This window comes from Thermobia domestica, chromosome 3 (genome assembly GCF_964235325.1).
Source record: "Thermobia domestica chromosome 3, izTheDome1.hap1.1, whole genome shotgun sequence".
Lineage (NCBI taxonomy): Eukaryota > Metazoa > Arthropoda > Insecta > Zygentoma > Lepismatidae > Thermobia > Thermobia domestica.
The window spans coordinates 283,984,397-284,006,637 of record NC_137456.1 but is presented as its reverse complement, the minus strand read 5'-3'; the positions used below and the strand labels follow the sequence as shown (position 1 = coordinate 284,006,637).

Sequence of the window (22,241 nt, the reverse complement as noted above, 5' to 3'; positions counted from 1 at the left end):
TGTCAATACTAGTCAACAACCTACCAAAGAGATGAATCTAAAGCACAGTTCGTAACATGCAGGAATCATTCATTCCCTGAATTTGACCAGTGAACATACTGCCTCCATCGTGGTTGATTCTGTCACATTTTCTGGACTATTGGATCGTGTTTTTGTGTTTTTCTTCTTGTCAATACGCAGATGAGCTGCTCTTACAGCTGTTATAGGGCAAGATTTGAAACACTTGATCCAGACTCGGTGGAATGCACGTTAGGATGTAATTAAGTTAAAGAAAAATAACTTCTCTCAGATACTAAAAGTGTTGGAACATGTTTCAACAAATGCAACAGAAAACGTCGCAGCGATTCGATTAGCCTTATTGCCTTACTGGGATGCAATCATTCGCGGACTCTGGAGTGGAGTGATTCGGAAAATTAATGACACACAGTTATAGTTACAAACAAAAGCTTCAGTGCTCACGAATGTGCGGCAGAAGTGCCTGCACTAGAATTGTTCTTATTGAAGAACAATGATGATGTTGTGGATCACGGATTGAAGTATGCGGAGAATCTTTGCGAGGAGCTGGACATCAAACTTAGGGCACGCCGAAGGAGAAAGAAGCAAATTCAACGTCACGGATCTGGAGATGGATTTTCATACGAATAGAAACTGAGAATACAGATGTTTGTCCTAGAATAGGATCATTCAAGGTTTCTCTATACGATCCCAGCAACTTTATGAACTTGATAACTAATTTTTCTTCTTTACACCGTCAAAACTTTGAATCTTGATTACGTGTGTAAAATTGGATAACGTACCTGAAAACGTTAACGAGGAAAAGTTCGAACTGAAGAGAAAGCATTTGTAAAACTTCAGTGCTGGGTCAAAACAAGGAGATATTATGGACAAACGTCCTCTTAAACTTTTACAATCTTAAAGCGACACTTTACCGATAATTTTAAAGATTGCTTATCGGAAGGCGAGTAAAATTCTTTTGTAAGTGCTGTAAAGTTGACGTTTGTAAGTACAGTTTAATAGTATTTTTGTATACCGGGAAGTAAATTATGACTTTTGGAGGCGGCAAAATTGCAGTCTGCCTCGGATGCCGATAAACCAAGCTACAACGCTGGTTTCATGTATGTTATTTATCATCGATTTATCTTATTCCCCATTCAGTGTATAATATCATTAGATTCAATATGTTGGATGATAAGTAAGAATATGTAAATCGATGATGAGTCCATTCCATATGTATTAGGAACTACCAAGTTCGAATCTTTGAGACCATTATTGTGGAGATTTTCTTGAAAGCTCTACGTGACAATAGATAAATGGCAAGATAGTATACTTATCTCTGTTTCTACTTCTTGTATTAAGTATTGAGTGGTAAAATTGAGAAAACATTATTATTATTATTATTATTATTATTATTATTATTATTATTATTATTATTATTATTATTATTATTATTATTATTATTATTATTGCTACTTGTTCCCTCAAAGCTTTCAACTCGGCTGCCTGCACACTAGCGACATCTCATGGCGTCAGATAGGAGACAACGTAGCTAGCGACAATAATTAGTGTAACTGTGAATTATTTCGAGCGTAACTGGCAGACTGAGTCGTCTTGTTCTTTTGCAATAATAATTATTATCGATACTAACGTTACCCGCAGCCTCGCATTGTTTTGGAAACCGCGATAAGTTGATTGGTTGGATACTTTATAACATAGATTTCAGCACCGAGGCTGTACGAGATGTGGACCTAAAGTTTAAGCTGGGATCCGATCTGCCGTAAGTAGTTCAAATTTCAGTGTTCTTCAGCTAGGAATTGAACTCTGTACCCATGCACTAAAGACATGTGCACTAGCAATTATATCAGCGGGGAGGATTGAGAACTGTGATAAGTTTACTTCGTCGTTTTCAGTAGAAACACACTACGTTTAGCTTACAGGCACTGTCCTCAAACTATAGGTCTATAGTAGAGGTAAATGCTTCAGAATAACATACAGTCTAATTGATTTTCAACTAACACTGAATTCTATGTCTCTCTGTGTGTTTATTTGCGATTTTTTTTAAATTTTGAGCCGTCCATTCGATAGAGCATCAAAAACTATCTGAGAAAATGATGGGATTTTTCTCGTAACTCTTACCGTTTCTGAGATATTGGCCAAAAAAGTTCCGATTTCGCGAGATTTAAGGAGCCACATGCTGGGAACCGTAAGTCATAGAAAGGTGATATTGATGTTAATCAATACCTAAGAGGTATTGTTAATCAATACCAGATGGTAACCGGTGGCCGCTTGTCACTGTTGACCAGATATTGGTCAACAATGTTAGGATTTCGGGAGATTTAAGGAGCCATATCTCGGAAACCGTAAGCCATAGAGTAGAGACCTGTACGGGCCTAGCCCGGCCCGCGGGCCGGGCTTGGGCGGGCCGACACTGATTTCTCTTCAGGTCGGGCCGGGCTGGGGCCGATCAATTGCAATTCTTTAATAATTATTGACTTCCGTTAAACGATAATTGGAATAAAGCCAAACGTTGCAGAATTGTGTCAGTGAAAATGTTACAAAGAATGCAATAGCTATTAACAGTTTGTGTTGCTTAGCGGCTCCACTTTCACTATAGAGGATTGCAGGCATTATGAGGTAAATTGAGCTCTGACCTTGACCTTCACTGTACTCAAAATATAACAAGAAGGGGTGGGAATGTTTTGCCTGTTGCTAAACAATATTGCCATCTTCACTTTATGCTAAAAATTAATTAAGTTAGATTTTTGTTACAGGGAATGGAGTTTTTGTTCTCTCGATGACAGGCAAAGTTCTAAGAGGCAATGGTACCATTCGAGAGGCAAGCGTCAGGTTGTGAACCAGAGTTTAGAAAATGTTTCTGAGGGTTAGGTCAAATTTAGTACTAAATTTTGAGAAAGATTCGGGCTCGAGCTAATTCTTTTAAAAATTTATCGGGTCGGGGTCGGGCCAAATCTTTTAAAATTTATCGGGCCCGGGCCGGGCTTGGGCCAAGAATTTTGAACAACTTATCGGGCCGGGCCGAAAATCTCCAAAACTTTTCGGGCCCGGGCTGGGCCGGGCCTAGGTACGTTCGGGCTGGATTGGGCTCGGGCCGAAAAATTCGGCCCGTGCAGGTCTCTACCATAGAGAGAGATGATATTTTGCGAATTTTTCAATTTTGAGTATGTCTTCATAAAATAACATATCGTAGAACGTTCTAACAGAACTCTTAAACAAAACGCGTGGAAAAAGTTTAGAACTCAGGAAATATAAATGGATAGATATGTTACAAGAATTGTTTAATGAGTATAATAATAAAGTACATAGAGCAATTGGTATAAAGCCTGTAGAAGTTAATAAGAAAAAATAATTCTTTTTAAGTTCGTTCTGACAATGCTGTTCGAGCATTCTCAACTATTTTTTATGTATGGAAAACAATTGTAAACCACCTTTTCCGTTTCTTTAATTTTCTGCGGAAAGAAAGAAAGAAAAAAGTGCGTACTGAGGTCTTTTACAAGGCGATTTATTTCATAACTAAAGTATTCACTACTTCGATACTTAAGAGAACTTATAGATTATATTACCTAACATCGCCATTCACTCCAGTATGTTAGCTTCCGAAGAAAAAAAGCACATGCATTCGATTATTTTTTTTATTTTCAATTCATAGCAGTTAACTTGCGGTGGCATTATAATGAACAAATTTGAAGTACACGGCATTTTCTATTATATAGAAAATTAGAAAACCCTGCAGTTTGTTACGAAAGTAAAGAGAAAGAAACGGCTAACATTATTGTATTATTCAATCAGTGAATCAAGCAAGTCGTTTCTGGCTCAGTCGTTTGGATAGCTTCCAGCTCGTAATTTCAAACACACTTTAAATATTTCAGATCTTTTATGTGAGTTGAACGCAATTATTGAAAGTTATGCTTTCCTTTTATTCAATTGATTTATGTTCTTACGCTTTGGCATGCATTTTTTTTAAAGTTTCTTTTTCTTAAATAATATATTAAAATTCTTCTTTAATTAATACGGCTCCAGCAAAGTTGAGTAAAGCAAGGTTTAGATAATCTGTTCTCTTGCATCAGTGGCAGACTTAACATTTAGTTACGTTAAATATTCGTCAAATGCAAAGATTACGTTGCCTCTAGAGTCTTAAATATGCCATACTATACTTATGAATCTAGAGGCAACGACATCCTAGGTAAATGTCCTGCTAGGGAGTTAAGAAAGTTCCAGTCCATTACACAGTACTTTTAATATAAGCGTCCGATCCAAAATCTGGATTATATGGCGGATGTTCTTGCAGTGGAATTGGCGCATTATATTTATAAAGGATATCAAAGTGCTGTTTTAGTTTAATTACAGAAAACAGTTGTAGAGACTCGGCAGTATACTGGGTTTGTCCGTAACGTGATGAGACTGACCGCCGCGCAGTGTCCCAGTCACCAGCAGCGCGCTTCCGGACGGGGAAATTTGTGGTGGGGGTCTAAGCTAAAAATCGTACCTTGCGGCAGTCACATCCGAGCTCTAACACAGCGAGGATCATGCGTAGCGCAAAAAGTGTTTGTGAGGTTTTGTCACGGCAGAGAACGTCAGAAATGGGGCGTTCGCTGAAGCAGCGCTACACGATGAAATTTTGCAAAAAAATCGTTTCCGAAAACGCCTTGGTCAAGAAGGATTACAAAGACGACCCCTATCAAGGGCCCAGGTTTTCCGGTGGTTCTGTGAGTTCAAAAACGGAGGGAGGCCGTTGAAGACATGGAAAGGTCAGGACATCCTTCAATGAGTGGTCGGCGACCGATGGTCGAAGTCCAGAAGAATTTTCACTTTGGCCCCATTTCTGTTCAAACCACTTCCTCCCGGTGCGTTGCTTAGCTTAGGCCCCCCACCATAAATCCCCCTCAGGAAGCGCGCTGCTGGCGACTGGAGCGCCGCGCGGCGGCCAGTCTTATTACTTTACGGACAAACCTTGTAATTGTAACTTCAGGTTAGCCAACCCCTTAGCTACGTTAAAAACTTACTACCAACAGAAAATCACAAAATATACAAATTGTTTTGAGTATTCGAGAAGAAATTTAGGATTATTTATTCATTATTTATTATTATTATTATTATTATTATTATTATTACTGCATAAGACTACATAAAGGGAAAGACAATTGCCTGGTTGCCCAGCGGGGCAACCTATCTCTAGTCGAACAACTCAATAAAATATAACATGTGAAAGAAGTCTACAGTTTAGAATTGAATTTGAAAGTTAGCATGGATGCATCTTAATTTTGATGTTATTGTCAAAACTATAAGTACATGAATGTTTTTAGTGTATGCAGATGTCTTTTAATTAGGCAAAGTAGTTTCGCTCGCTAGATTTCAATGATGGAGCTGCCAGAAGATAAGCTTAATATTGACGGATGGATGCAAGATAACTGGCAGCTTAAGCGATAATTTAGAGATAAGAAACTTTAGTTTCTTAAATATTTCTTTTCAGGGAGTTCTAGATGAATATTCTCCTTCACCATTGTGCGGGAAAAAATTTTTCAACGAAGATCTGCCTCTATTGCCCAGTGAAAGATTAGCTGTTTTCGTTGACCAAGTGGTAAGTATTATTTATATATAAATGCAATTTTGTTGTTGGTAATAGGATATTTTATGTGTATAATATATATATATATATATATATATATATATATATATATATATATATATATATATATATATATATATATATATATATAATACTCATGTTCAAAATATTTATGAATTTGAAAAACAGAGTTCTCTTCAACATTTCGAAGCGGGCAGATTTGAGGCTTGTTATGGGGGGGGGGAGACATCAATTTTATCTCACTTTCCTTTGTGGCAATCGGACACAAATCATGGCATTTCTTCCCCCAAAAAACACAATTCAAATCGGATTATTGGGGGGAACAGTCCCACCAGTACCAGGATTGGAGAGGACATGTCCCCCTTATCCCCCCGGGATTTGCGCCAGTGTATACAGAGAGAGATCCACGTAAGTCTGTATCGCATGAGAATAATTCTTCATACCTACTCGTACTTTGGATGACTCGGCGTTTGTACTACCGCTATGGGGCATCACTTTGAAACTAGGAAGAGGGTAAGCATTACTTCAATGTGCACAGTACGTATAATAAACAGGAAATGTTAAAAACTGAAACGTTAGTACGTTTATAAGTAATGTTCAGCATTGTTGATACCACTAAAAAGCAGGGACAAGTCAAAATTAAATCCATTCAAGTCCTAAGAGATAGCTCTACATGTAAGCAAAATTTAAATGTTCAAAGTTAATATTGCCAGCGTGAAAAATCGATCTCTTTACTATACAGAATCCGCAAATCTACGGGTTTAGCATATAGTGTACAATCAATTTAGAGAATGTATTATTAAGGCTTCACCAGTAAGGGTTAAAGATAAGCCTGAAGTATAATGCGAGTGGATACTGCTAAACAGACCCGCAACCAGGAAGGGGCTATGGAGGCAGCCCCGAAGTCTACGTCTCCCCGCGACCAGAATACATTATTATGTGCTGTACAAATAATAATAATAATAATAATAATAATATAATAATAATAATAAAAAATTAGATATTTGTAAAATATAGTTTATTTAAAGTTCATTTTAATCTCTCTAAGAAAATACGATATGAAGAAATGTAAACAGCAAGAAGCAAATAATAGGGAGATAGAGATTGTAACCTATTTTACATAAATTCGTGAGAAAATATGCGTGGAAGACTATCCAATCGGAGTCTCCAAGATCCCCCACACATTTTGCGATTTTAATATTTAAGTGAAGAAATTTGAATATAGAAATTATATTTAAATAAAGTTAAATCGTAAAACTTTACTGACTTGACATAGGTTGTACTAATGAAATAAGCAAAGTTTGGATAAAAAACAAAATTATGTTCAAGAACCTTTCATGACACAAAAATTCAATATTTAGACACGTTCGAAACAAGTATCTATTTAAATACATGAACGAGGCGATTTTGTTTGTATTTCATAAATACATATTTCATTAACTATCTGGAAAATGACGCGAGCCATTTCCATTGAAAAATTCTAAGAGAGTTAGTTTATTCTTAGGGGTGAGATTTTTTCGAACCATATTCTCAGAAACACATCTGACGAGCGATATTCTCAAACGTATCTGATTTTGTACCCGTATTTCGTTAATAACACTGAACAAATTCGAAGAGAGTTAGTTTATTTTCGGGGGTGAAAATATTTTCGAACGATACTCTCAGAAACATCTGATTTTGTACCCACATTTCGTTAACAATGCTGTAACGTGGCATTAGCTATTTCTTCGTTAAAAAAAAAGAAAAAAGAAAAGAAAAAGAAAAAAGGCTGAATTTTATTCAGGTGATTTTTCTCAAAAACTGCTCAGCCAGTTTTGTTCATATTTGAGAAACAAAAATTAACACCCTGTAGTATTGTTCTGATGCTACGTATTTCTTCGGAAAAAAAACAAGGGGTTGTGTACACTTGGGATGAAGTTCTAAAAGACAGTTTTATCAAGAACTGCTCAAGCAATTTTGTTCAAATTTCATAAATAAATATTTCACTAACAATCCTATAATGTGACGTAAGCAATTCCTTCTAAAGATATCCACAACGAATAGTATGTTTCTGGGAATAATTTCTCACATAACTCCCGTCTGGAATCGAATCCGGACCTCCCGCACCAAAGGCATCTTAGTCTCCCTAGATACCTTTGACGGGGAGACTCGATTTTGATTCCAGGCAGAATCTCATGTGGTTCGGATCTAACATTAATTTGTAGGCCTACGTGTCATATAGCATCGCTACTGAAAAACATGCTAAACCCAAAAATTTAAATCTTGCTTTTGGACGATTTTCTCAAATTCCTTAGCCGATTTTGTTCATATATCATAAACAAACCTATAATATAGTATGAATCATTTCTTCTGGAAATATCTGCAAGGTGTAGTTTTTCTTGAAGTGAGTTTTTCAGACAGTTTTCTAAAAAGAAATTAAGAAAAACAATTTTGCTCATCTAGACTGACTATATATATATAATGAAAGCCACTATCTGATTTAATAACTAACTCTTGAACCACAAGACCGATCTCGATCAAATTAAGGCTCGAGGTTCAGGCCTGGGATGTTTATATATATATATATATATATATATATATATATATAATTTCACTTTGACTGTGCAACTTAAGGGAGGGAGGGAGATATTTAAAAATGTTCAAAAGGCCGATATTAGTGTCAAATCAATAGTTTTCGGGATCGCTGAGACGTACAGTGACACTTCCGATGCCATCTAAATCCAAGTTCATCCCTTTATGTCGAAAATGAAACGTATCCTCCCTGTGCAAAGAATGGGTATTCTGGTAGTATTTTATAAACAAACAGTAACAACCCTACAATATAGAATACATATGCCATTTCAAGTGAAAAATCAGCAAATAGTAGTTTAAACTTGGGGTAGTTTTCTTAAATATTATAATTTTGTTAATATTTCATAAATAAACGTTTTAGTAATCGCAGCATAATTTAATTTAATAAATTGAAAGGAGTACGATGCTTCGTACCTTTCGTTTCATCTTTCTTTAAATGTGTGTGGACTGTGATAGCTCAGTGGTAGAGCGTTCACCTCTGGTGCATGGAGTCCCTGGTTTGATCCCAGCTCGCGCCAGGTGAACTTTGTGGTGGACAAACACCATTTCACTTATTTCTTATCACCGTCTCTTCTTGAGCCTCTTTTAGCCTATTGTCGCAGCTTCAGTACGCGAGCGGAACGTACTTCATAATTTGAACTTCAGGATTAACAGTATGCGAGCGGTCACATGTGAATAAACAACAAACATATTAAGTCTCTCTCAATCTTGAGCTGCAGACAGATCCATAAGGGGTAGCAAGTACTTCAAATAATCGAGATGAATTATCTTGCCCAGTTTATTTGTAGAAGGTAAAGTTACAGTTGAAGTCCGTCGGTAAATTTAGATTTACAAATGTAGAAAAAGAGATTTACCGACGGACTCCCGAGGTTTATAGTATGACATGCGTCTACGAAGTTACATCAGTTTTTGGAGACTCACCATATTTATAGTAAATGCAAAAAACGTGACAAGTTTCTGCAACTTAAGTCAGATTTTATGACTATTTTGTACTTTGGTCACCAATGTTAACTTTCCATATACTCTCTTTTGTGCATCCCAGGGGCCGCGGTAGCTCAGTGGTAGAGTGTTCACCTCTGGTGCTTATGATCCCGGGTTTGATCCCAGTCCCCGCCAAATGAACTTTGTGGTGGATAAACACCGTGTGCGTGGGTTTTCTCGGGGTTATCCCGTTTCCTCCCACTTTCTTCATTCCACCATTTCATTCATTACTCATCATCACCGTCTCCTTTAGCCTAATTGGCATAACCGTGGGATGTAAAACTCAAAGATTTCATTTCATTTTCTTTTCTGCATCCAGCACTTCAGCTGCGTGCGCACATAGACTCGAAGTATTTTAGCTTTTCGTACATATTTTTTGTTATATTAAAAAAATGACACATTGATATTCAGTGCTTAAGTCCTCATCACGTGTAAGGCCTGGTGACCATTTCCTAACAAACATCTCCAAAAATCTCTTTCATATCCTGTTCTGAATTATCCATCCTTGAAGTCTCTTCTACGACATCCAATGTTAATAGGAATTTTCCATTGAGAATATTCTATCATTGGGATTTAAGAACACACAAAACACACAATCAAACAGACGAAATAAACGAAAAAGATAAAGATATATATATATATATATATATATATATATATATATATATATATATATATATATATATATATAAACAATTGGTAACTTCCCAATTAAGAGGAGGAGATCGGGCGTCCTTTTAAACATCCCATAGCATAATTAAATCTGATTAACCAACAGCAAGAATCACATAATATTCAATTAAAGAAAAGAAAAAAAAGAAAAATACAACAGTAGGATGTAAGGCTGTTACACTATCGTGGGACGTAAAACTTAAAGATTTCATTCATTTCTTTTTAAATGAGAGGTTTCTCGAAAAACATTAATTTAATAGTAAAGAGTATTACCTTACTTAATCTAATCTAATCTAACCTAACTCAGTTTTAAGTCACTAAATTAGTAAGAGTACTATTAAGAGCCCTCCTTCCCTAGAGCCTCGCCAAGATTAAGAATATAACAGTTTATTGATGTTTGAATTATTTAGAACAAACTTTAAAAAATTGAATCTAATTATAGGCAGTCTTTCAGTAAATACTCTTCACTGGAATGTTAGTTCTTCTGCTTGTTAATAAAGGTTTCTGAACATCATCATCATTATTATTATTATTATTATTATTATTATTATTATTATTATTATTATTATTATTATTATTATTATTATTATTTGCAGATTGAAACATCTGATCTCTCCATTGTATTTATTACTTGGTTAGTATCATACTTGTCCCAAAGAAAGTTTGTGGTTAGGTATAGGGAAAATCTTTCAGACGTATATAACATATACTCCGGTGTTCCGCAAGGATCAAATCTCGGAGCACTTCTGTTCCTTATGTTTATTAATGATATAACTGAAATTTTGGATTGTAAATGTTTGATGTATGCAGATGACCTCAAAATCTACAAAACTATTGTAAATTTGGATGATTGTTTGGTGCTCCAGAATGTTAATAAAATACTACTTTGGTCTCAAAACAATGTACTACCTTTAAATTGTAACAAAACCTTTTCAATGGATATTACGAATAAAACAAATCCATTTTTTTTCACTTATAACATAAATGATACTCCAATTAGAATTGTAGATACTATTAAAGATTTAGGTATTGTTTTTGACAGCAAATTCTTTTCAAACTACATCTTGAGAATATAACTTCCAAAGCGAGAAGGAATCTTGGAATTCTTAAATGGATGCCCAAAGATTTTAAGTCTGTTAAAACATGCCTTATTCTTTATTATTCCAATGTTAGAAGTCATCTTGAATATTGTTCAATCATATGGAATAGAAATATAGATTATATATCTACTACTCTGGAGACAATTCAAAATCTTTTTCTTGCTTGGTTACGCTGGAAGTTTAAGTGTTATGAAAGTATGTCGTTGGATGAAGTTAGGATGTCCTTAGGTATGTTAAGGTTGTCTGAAAGGAGGATTATTTTGGATCTTAAAATGCTACATTCAATTCTTCACGGTAATTTGAATGTTATCAATAATAACTCTGTATACAACCAGTTATCATATAAGAAATCCGAAAATATTTAAACCCATTCAGTTTCTCAGTGATGTTCCTTTGTATAAAATTTTATTAGTAGCCAATGATTTTGCCAGTGTTATTGAAATTTTTGATCATAATTTTAGTAATATACAAAGACAGTTATATAATCATTTCATTATCAGCTGAGAATATTATTTTCTTTTATATAACAGCATGTTTCTTTTATGCATGATTTTCCCCCTTTTCTGTGCATGTATAATTTGTATTTTATGATGTATTATGTTTATTTTTATTATTTGCGTGTTATTTGTATGGAAATTGTAAGTGGGCAGTTCTGTCTGTAATTTCCAGAATGCAATAAAAATTATTATTATTATTATTATTATTATTATTATTATTATTATTATTATTATTATTATTATTATTATTATTATTATTATTATTATTAAATTCTCTTTTTTCGCAGGTCCGGGGACTAATGATATGTACCTTTGTTCTAATTTTAAGTTTGGGCCTAGAAATATTTTTTCCGCGTATCTCGATCTTCAGCTTTCTCTTTTAAATCCCAACATTTTTTTCTGTTTCTCAAATCATTGATCAGTTGTTTTTCTTCTTCCTACTTCTCGTTTTCCTCCCACTTTTCCTTCTATGGAGGTATAAAGAAGAATATTTCTTTCCAAGATATGTCCAATCCAGTTGGCCTTCCTGCAAAGAACCTATTTATTTATTTATTTATTTATTTACTTATTTATTTATTTATTTATTTATTTATTTATTATTTTTCTATATATTACAAGTTTGACGAGGAACACACTGGTACTTTTTTTTTCTAATTTTTGTACATTCTTTCTATTCTAGATACGTGATAAGACTGAACTTGAACTGAAACACGTAAAAATTTTACAATCCTTGGTGCAGCTACAGAATAAAGAAAATAATGATGAGGGGACTGTTTTAGATATTTTAGATAACAATAACCAGAATAATGAAAATAAATCAAAACCAAAGATAGGTAATAAGGAACTCCAGTACATAGTGAAGTTGCTAGAAAGCATTGAAGGTAAGATTAATTTATGTGTGAACATTTATTTTTACTGTTTTTGAAAAGCTCATGACATCTTAGGTTTTGTATTATGACTTACGTGGAAAAGAAAATCTAATCTAATTGATGTAGGTACGATATGATTTTATATTGTGATATTGCTGTTAAAAGAAGGAAGTTGGAGTCAAATTGTCGTTCATTGATTCCTTAGGATAAGTAAACGAACATGTCTTTCCGTTTATTTGTGTATTTAGTGACTGATGTAATGTAATCAGCTTAGCGTCTTAGTACATGATACTGTATAAGACATTTCTATTGTAATCGTGTATGCAACGATATGTCTGTGTGGTCAAACTCGACACTTCAGTTGCATTCGTTGTTACTTCAGTCACAGTGAAATGAAATTATTTTTTATTTAATGCCCCACGATTATGCCATTTATATTAAAGGAGATGAATAATTAATGAAAGTGAATGATGTGAAATTGAATTATTCTGCTGTCCCACTGGGAATCGAATCTAGGACCACCTTTAAAAATTTGTAAGTTTTACGTCCCATGGTTATGCCAGCTGGGCTATGAATGAAGATGGTGGAATAAAGAAAGTGGTAGAAAACGGGAGAACATCGAGAAAATCCACACACACAATGTTTGTCCACCACAGAGCTCACTTGGCGTGAGCTGGGATCCAACCAAGGACCCCATATACCAGAGGTGAACGCCCACTGAACCGTCGCAGCCCCAGGACCAACCCTTAGTTATGTAATATAGGTATATTTCTTATTGGCTTGCAGAGCTGGTATATTTGAAAACACCAAATGTCATCACTGAGGCTCGGATTTCAATGACATATTTATCCTGGTATCTTTTTGCATGTCTAATTAATCGTAAGCATGTTTTTGCCTCTTGAACATGAAAAGAATGCCTTTATTGGTCATATAAATATATATTTAAATCATTTAAGTGTATATTTGGGCCTATTAGCTTTAGGCCATATTTAGGGTCGAAGTAATATAAAAGGATATTTTACTTGTATTTTAGACAAATTTCACTTATTGCTCAGAAATATGTCGGTTTTGGCAGCGAGGAGAGGTCATTCGGCTTTTTACTTACAGTGGTTTGCAATGTAATGTTATCCATGCTTCAGAGCTTAAAGATACATATTAAGAACATAATAATTGTATAAACAACTTAAGAAATTGCTATTTTCAGAAATTTATTAACTGTTGCTATCCATGTCCCAATCATTGATGTACGTTTCGCGTATCGCTAATATGCAAACCTCAAAACATTTAACAGTTACGACTTGCATAAGCATCTAGGCGAAATGTCTATATATTCTTATGCAAGCATTCGTCAATGTACGTTTCACATGATCCTCTTTAATGTCTTTAACAGAGTTTAATTAGGACCGTATTCGAAATGTGTAAACTTGAACTACCTTGAAGTAATAGATTTTTCTTAATAAAGCAACTTAAGAAAAGATTCAGATGATTCTCCAAAACATAGGGACATGTTATTGATAGGAATGAGCCCTTTTTCTCTGGATACTCAGAGTAAATGGAAGTTGTACGAGTAATGATTAACCCTTTCTCTAATACTGCTTGTAGACGATCAAAGAAAGCTTGAACAAGACTCTTGTTCAAGACCATTCAAGACTATTTGATGAAAAAGACGTCAGCACTGACGTCATTTTTGTCTTGAATTCAATAGTTTCGTTCAAGGGATTTCGTTTCGGTCTGTTCTAAACAATCCAATTCAAGAACATTCAATAGCCAATCAGCGCTCTTGTTGAGTGCATCAAAATACCAAACAACTATGATGGCGTAGTGAGACAGAGCGGCAGTTGTTGAATAAATATCTTTTTTGGGGTTTAGAATGTTATCACTAATTATCTGATATTCAAAGTATTTGCGCTGGAATATATTGTTAGTATTTTTTGATAATATACACGATTTATGTAGTTACAGTGCTTGTGTGCTCGTAACTATTGCTAAACGTATATTATTGAAGACGTTGTTGTTGAAAATGTTGAATCTATTTGCATTCAATTAAGAAAGCAAGCAGGAATGCAAATAGAATTCCAGAACTAGGGAAACAGTCATTAATAGATAGTCTGATCGGGCTACGTCACCAAAACAGAAGACCAGCGGGGAAGGGCAGTGGCAGAAGCAAACTTTCGTGAGTGACCAACTGCAATTTGATGCAAAACAAATAACTATCAATATTACCATCATTCAATTATTTATTTATTTTTATTAATAACCACTTACGTTCTTCCTTCTTGAGCAAACACTTTAACTTACTAAGGGGACACTGTCCCCTCGCGCCCTCCTCATTTCCACCTTTGAAGGCAAGGAACTTTTAACTGGAATTAAAGAATTTAGTAACCATTAAAATCCCAGTTCATTTTAAAGACAAGTGAAATACACACAGTCGTAAAGAAAAGCCCATTTGATTTTTTTTTGTCCAAGCCTGGCCTTTAATTGGTATTTAAATATTTATTACGTTTTTATTATTACCAATTTATTCATTAGAGCTTTGTACATAATCAAGGAACCAAATATTATTATTTCACACATTTGTATAGTAGATCAAGACCTACTACGATGCCAAGTTTAATTCAGTAGATTTTTTTTCGAAAATATGACCCAAAAGTTGACCTCCCATAATTTGGGAATCGAAAGACTGCACAACATAATTATTTCATACTCTTATATAGCAGGTCAAGTTCTACCACTATGCCAAATTTGATCCCGATCAGATGAGTTCAGTGTATGACTTCTGTTTTCGAAAGTATCTTTCAAAATTTGAGCGCCTGTAACTTAAAAACTAAAAGCCTGTACAATAAAGTATTTCGCACATTACATAGTAGGTCAAGGTCTATCCTCATGCCAAGTTTGATTTCCATCGAATAAGTTCGGTTGAGTCACATGATATATATAATGTCATTTGTTTTTCAGGGAGTAATCAAATTAAGGTCGAAAAGAACAGAATACTTCCCCATGTAAAATAATTTGGCAAATAAATAAATAAATAAAAAATAAAAAAATAGATAGATACTTAGTACTCTTAAGCAAATGAAAGTTTGTTTTGCTCCGAATCTTTATTGAACTGGTTTTATTGAAGTCAGTGATAATTTTAGCAGTGGCCTATGGGGAAAGTTATCTCTTAGAGCTGCGAAATTCACCCGCTCCAGTACATATCTCCAACCCTGCTCAACGTAGGTTATACCAGTACTTTAGCACTACTATATTCACTCCTCTTGTGTTGAAAATCCCGTCAGAAGGTGGATCTCAAATTACCACTGATTGATGTCTACTACTCTTAACTTCTAATATTCCCCAATACTCCAAAACAAATAATATTTACATTTTTCCAGCTGTGCAAAGAATCTATTATTCAATCTTGTATCTTAGTTCAATAAAGCGGGTTTATTGAAATTTACGCATATTTCATTTTCACATTTTAGGGGACAAGGAGCGATTAGCAGCAGCAAAGAAAATCTTTTCAACGCTTGGTGAATTAGACATGAATGAAAATCTTCAAAAGGATGATGAAGGAAGTTCTGATGGTGACAAAGATTTAACGATTCAAAATGCCAAAGTCAAAGAATTACAACAAGAGGTGCAGGAACAGCGACTGAAGATTGAAGACTTGCAAGTACAGGTAAATATGTAGCATAAGCGTCATTTGAGGAAGGCACATGAGTTTTAAACAAATGTTTACTACGGAAACAATGTAGAATTCTCATGGCGATGATATCCCTCCCTCGGTCTTTTTTCAGCATCACAGCTCGATTTTAGATATAATCACAATGTAGATACGATCAGAGATGCCACTTTAAACTCAATTTACTCATGTTCACGCTATCAACTCGACAGCACGGTAACTCGACTGTACATTCACATTATCAACTTAGCATAACGCTTATATCAATTGGACTCATATTCACTAAACTTCACAGTCACAGTCATTTCACACACAACTTCATTTCGACATCACACACACACATCACCAGTCTGACATTATACTACTCAGCGTCACCCCTTTATAAAATCATTGGGACATGGTTCTTACTCGACCTTATTCACAACTCTATTTGGAACTCGCGTACACTCAGCTTCACGCTCACTTTCTGAAATTAGTTCAGTCAGCGTGAGATCTGGGCTCGTAAGCTCTGATCTAATGAGTTCGGACACAAATGAATACGACACCCATCGATAGCCGCATAGCTGCCGTTATCAAGGGTTTAAATAAGTTCATGAGTCACAGGGATAAGGGCCCTTGGTGCCATTCCATGACGATAGTGTTAGATAGCAACTCACCTGAATATGAATATGTGAAAGAGATTTTTCTTGCAAAGAAGATTCGTTTGGCGGAAGTATGTTGCTCTTGTTTTCTTGTTCCATTATTATTCTCTATACTGAACGGGTGACAACTCTTGTTAACAAATAACAAGGAAGACTTCATTATTTACATATTCTTCTATTACATGAATTTTTGATTTTCTTTTGTCCCCAATGTTACGCTCTCATAACCGTCCTTAACATGCTCCTACCCTAAATATTGGTATTACAGTGCTTTTCTTTTTTTCTGGTGGTACGTAATACCGGCATGTTTCTAATGAAGTTCTAAAAAAATCAAAATTTCTTTAACAATTTTAATTATTTTTGTCATAGAAATGTGAAAAAAAGCGTCTGGTTGAAGGGCACGATTTGCTTCTACATACTAAGATTTTAGATTGCACGTATTGACCAGACAATCCTGGGCTGACTTTGATGAAACTGAAATTAGAAAGTTAATACGCAAATACCACTTAAGGTGGTTTAAAGGGACAAGTTTTGCCGATAGATGGTACTACAGTTTTCGTATCTCTCCCATGTATTTTTTACCATTCACAAAAAAAATCACGATTTCTCTTACAAATTTCCACAGACTTTAAATTTTTAGAGAAGGAACTTCATAACCTATTAAAGGGAACAATCCGTGCCGATTTTTTATGTAGAATTTTCTTCATTATTGAAATGGCTTGATTGTTAAAATTGATATCCAAACCTTTAACAATGGAACTGTTTCAACAATGAAGAAAATTCTAAATAAAAAATCGACACGGTTTGTTCCCTTTAATAGGTTATGAAGTTCCTTCTCTAAAAATTTAAAGTCTCTAGGTGGAAATTTGTAAGAGAAATTGTAAATTTTCGTGAAAGGTAAAAAATACATGGAAGAGATACGAAGACTGTAGTGCCATCTATCGGCAAAACTTGTCCCTTTACACTAACCTTAAGTGGAAGAGAATCAGTTCGTGATTTCCTTGGTGGGTATCTTAAAGAAAATAAAGTGCAGGACACACTGCATCCTCTAAATAGCACTTCGGGTTCAATAGCTGTATCCTCCAGCGAAGTAAAAGAGGAATCACTCAGATGAATGTTACAGTAACTTCATCTAGAACATCTCCGCTTCATGGACGAGCTCTGCACCATTGTTAATCAGGATACTAGATCCGCATCTCCGAGCAAATATGTGGACTTACGGCACTCCGAGATTGTCATTCTGCAGTTGATACTAAAAAAAAAAGAAATGGTTAGAGACAATGAGGACATATCAGAGGATACGTTAAAGTGTAGAAATTGCTGTAATACAAATTCATGCTGATAACCGGCGCTTTTTCTGCAGAAAATAAGCACTGATACTACATAGAATAAAAGACGTCAAACAGAGATTTTGACTTCACGTTGCCAGCAAGAGTTCTAGAAGAACATAGCTTGAGAAGTTCACAGGTTTTAAGCGAAGAACGCCTAGTTGAGTTTACGTACACGACGCAGATTAAGTAGAAGTGTAACATGTCTTTTACTCTTACAATGATATAGGGTCTTACTGGGTAAGAAGCTTCTAGTAATTTGAACAAATCATTTATTGTTCATTTTGACCTTAATCATTAGCATTTAGATTGTTCCTAACAGATCGAGAGAAAGAAAACTTGAGACATAATTGAGCCTCTCTGATTATCATTTAGACTGATGGCTTAACACCTAAGACCATCATTTAGGTTTTTCTCCCTCACCACTTAGTGTCCCTAAGATTTAGATTGGTTCGTTGATCATTTACAAACTTATCAATACCAGACCCTAAGATCATATTGCGGGTTCTGTGAGACAAATAGAACGTTTTTTTCTGCTTCCAGGTGCTATTCCTTGTCCTCTTGAGCCCGCTAGTTTCATTGGTTGGTGTAATAATGTTATCTTTGGAGGTTATACGAAGCTACATTTCTGTTCTCTGTTGCTTGTTTTGGTAAGGTCTTTGAGGGCAGTAGCTGCTGCCAGTCCTGTGTCCTCTAGTATTGCAGGTGACTCAAAAATTGCAGCTTCAAGGTTTGTCACAACCTTTAGTGTGTGCTTCTCCACAACTACAGCAAATCTACATTCCTCTATTGTGTGAGAATATTCTCAACATCGTATGCAGAGCGAGGGACGTGGGCCCTTCTGGATATGACAGTTTTTCTTTTAAGTATGCCCTCATGTTGAGTAGGCTGTCAAAATCTAGAAAACTGTCTGTGAAGACTCTGACTGGTCTAGTTGGACTATGGTCAAACTATTTAGATTCTTTTAGGTTGTTGAAGTGCACGCATTGTCTTAGCAGTTGTCTTCACTTCCTGCGTTGAGAGGTTTTGCGGCACTTCTGTTACAATACAGGTGAATGTGGCTAATACTTGTGATTTGGGATCATGTGGCTCATCGTTTGCATATAAGTATGCAATCGAACCGAACTCCGTGTGGTAGCACTTGTGTAGGAACATCTCCACATCATCTTGGGTATGAAAATGGGTCTTTAACTGGTGTTTGTAGGGTGATATAGTTGGGTTAGATAACTTGTGTGATATGGAGAAGTGACGACAGATTGTTATCATTTTCCCTTAGGTATGGACTATATAGTTCATTACAAGGTTGTTTTGTTTAAAACGAATGATTAAAACTTGTTTTAAACAATTGATTTTGTTTAAAACAAATTTTGTATACGTTTTAAACATTTTGTTTTAAACACGTGTATTTTTTAAGGTTTGTTTTAAACATGTTTATTTTTTTTAATCTGCCAGGGAAGAAAATTGTCAAAAATGCTCCCCATTCAGATGACTATTTTCTTCCAATGTGAATATTTTGATTCGTCGTGGTTACAGCAAGTTAATGTGGTGATCTACAATTTATTTTGTCTGTTTTTTCAACTTCTTTTAAACGTATATTGTATTATTTAATTGCTTCTCAGTTAACTTGCGAGAAAGTATCGTAGTCGAAGATTGGACTACCTGTAGAACTGATATTAAAAAATAAATAAAATAATTATCATGGAAACAAATTTTTGTGTTGTGTTCAGAAAACAATGTTATTTGATAAATTGCGGCTCTGAAATTAAAATATCGCAGGCATTCGTTAATATAGCACATGTTGGATCTCAGTCTACGTACCACGTGGAATGGTTTAACATGAGTTTTACGGGAAGAAGAAAGTACATCATTTGGGGCAAATTTATTAAAGTAACTCAAACTCCATCAGATAAGAAAACGACCATACGAGCTCGTTGCAAAACGTGTAAGAAAGATATGGTTGGTTTAGTTCAAAGAATGAAGAATCATTATGAAAAATACAATGCGTGAAAAAACTGGAAACCCAAACAAATTGTAAAAGTGTTGATCCGAAAATTGTTTCTGATGATTCTAACGTCAGTGATGTGGTTGAAATACAACTGCGAACTTTAGGTAAGAATTAATTTTGTATCAGCAATATCTTTTTCATTATATTATAAAAATTTTATTTTAATTGGCCCCCGTTCCTCACCTCAGTTCTACATTTTCTTAAAAACTTTACGCCTTGTATATCTTGTATGAAGGGACCAGGCGAGAAAGCGCAAGGTATGGCAGTCGCCCGCGTAACTAACCATTAAAGCGTGATACTAATTGTAACATTAGTGCCGAACGTCAATGTCTGGAACAATTTGATCTCAATTTATTCGTCTGTCTGTATGTATGCACCACGCTACAGGGCGAAATTTTGTCTTTTAACATTAAATTTTGAGGGATCACGAGAGGCACGAGAAGTCGGAATTTTCTGTATAGATTTTGACTGCGATCCGACGTAAAATTTAAAAATTAATGGTTCGATCTCACTTTAAACAGAAAGCCTCTCTCATATAGCCTTGCTACTTATGTAAGACTGTAATCAATCAAACTAAAACTAATTTTTTGCGTTTCGAACAAACTTAGGTTACAGGATAAATTTGACTCCAACTCAGTTTTATAAAATATATTTAGATATGGGGCGTTCAGAGTACAAGGGATCCAAGTCCATTTTCAGCAAGGTTCACTTTTGCTCAGCAAACGCAGTGTCTTCGTAGCCAAGAGTACGAAATAAATGGAACAAAAACCACATGAAAGGGTGTGGACTAGAGTTTCATAGGATAGCCGCTAGACAAGGGCGTTGATGGAATGGGGGAGGAGGGCTAATTTCCCTCTCCTTGCTCATAAATTTAAGATATCAACATTATATTGTGTACGCTGCAGCGTGGGAATGATTAGCAAGTCAAGCTCAGAATGCCATAGTCCATGATACATAATTACGTTAAATAAATGCAGGGTGTGTACAAAAGAATACACCAACGGAAAACGTCATATCTTCACAACCACGAATACGAGATGAAAGAAGGGGGCGCGGTGGCTCAGTAGTAGAGCGTTCAAATCCGGTGCTTGGGGTCCCTGGTTCGATCCCAGCTCGCGCCGTGTGGACTTCGTGGTGGACAAACACCGTGCTAGTGGGTTTTCTCGGGGTTCTCCCGTTTCTTCCCACTTTCTTCATTCCATCATTTTTTCACTCATCTCTCATCAACACTGTCTCCTTTAGCCTAACCGGCATAACCGTGGGACGTAAAACTTCACAACCACGAATCCGAGATGAAAGAAGGGGGCGCGGTGGCTTTATTTATTTTCATTTTTCCTGATGAAAGAAAGAAAAAATCTAAATGACAAGATACAATCTAGTATTTTATATGATTGCCGCTAGAAAGGGGCGTTCGTTTAGAGGTCATCCGCACCCTACCCTGAATTTCAGATTTGGGGGACAGTAATGCAGATTTGGAAACCCTTTGCTGAGCAAAGTCCAACATAAAAAGTTTGAAGATCTTAAACCAAAAAATACGGATTTTGATCAGTTATAATACATTTCCATTGACCGTAAGGGGCTATAGGCCTATATTGCTCTCTTGTATATTTTTTGGCCCAAGGATTCCAAAGGTGGCTCTACTTTCGAGTTTTGAGCGTGCTTAAAATTCAGGAATTTGGACCTAAGCAACTTTCCAGTTTTAATCATTTGTATGTTATCCGTATTTATTCGGTGTAAGGACCTCAAGCTTGTTCTGTTGGACTTCGCTTATCAAAAGATTTCTAAAACACCTTACTGCTCCCAAAATCTGAAATTCAAGGTAGGGATGGGGGCGGTTGCCCTCCTGTCCCACTGACACCTCTGTCTAGCGGTTACCATATGAAAGTATCATACGGCCTTTCACGTGGTTTTAGTTGCATTTGTTTTAGACTCTTGACTGCGAAGATATTACGTTTTGAAATAGAATTCATTTGCTGAGCAAAGCTGAATTTCATTGAAAATGGATGCATTGTGCTCTGAACTCCCCAATACCTTTCTTCAATAAATTATTGGCCCAAAAAATCAATCAATTACATAGGCTTGCAGAAAATATTCTAAAGTTAGCACAACATGAAGTGTGCTTCAAACATTAATTTTCGAAAATTTATTATTTTAAAATAGTTTTATTAGCATCAGTGTTCTGAAATAGTAATCAAATCTTGCAACAAAAATCTGACCCGCCTCCACGAAACGCGAGCTTAACTTCTAAGGGCATACCTAGAAAACTTTCAGAAGTGGTAACTCCGAAATGACTTGCTTTAAGGCTAAAATA

At 35.5% G+C, this 22,241-nt stretch overlaps 1 protein-coding gene across 10 annotated transcripts in view; it reads left to right on the top strand.

The window, feature by feature from the left end:
* Positions 1-22,241, top strand: part of LOC145681100 (uncharacterized) — a 1,004,875-nt gene that overhangs the window by 274,415 nt on the left and 708,219 nt on the right. For all 10 annotated transcript variants that reach the window (XM_081752504.1, XM_081752499.1, XM_081752503.1 and 7 more), the window contains 3 exons: positions 5,486-5,593; positions 12,103-12,304; positions 15,757-15,953. In XM_081752504.1, the coding sequence (XP_081608630.1) occupies positions 5,486-5,593; positions 12,103-12,304; positions 15,757-15,953 (507 nt within the window). The remainder of the gene's footprint in view (positions 1-5,485; positions 5,594-12,102; positions 12,305-15,756; positions 15,954-22,241) is intronic.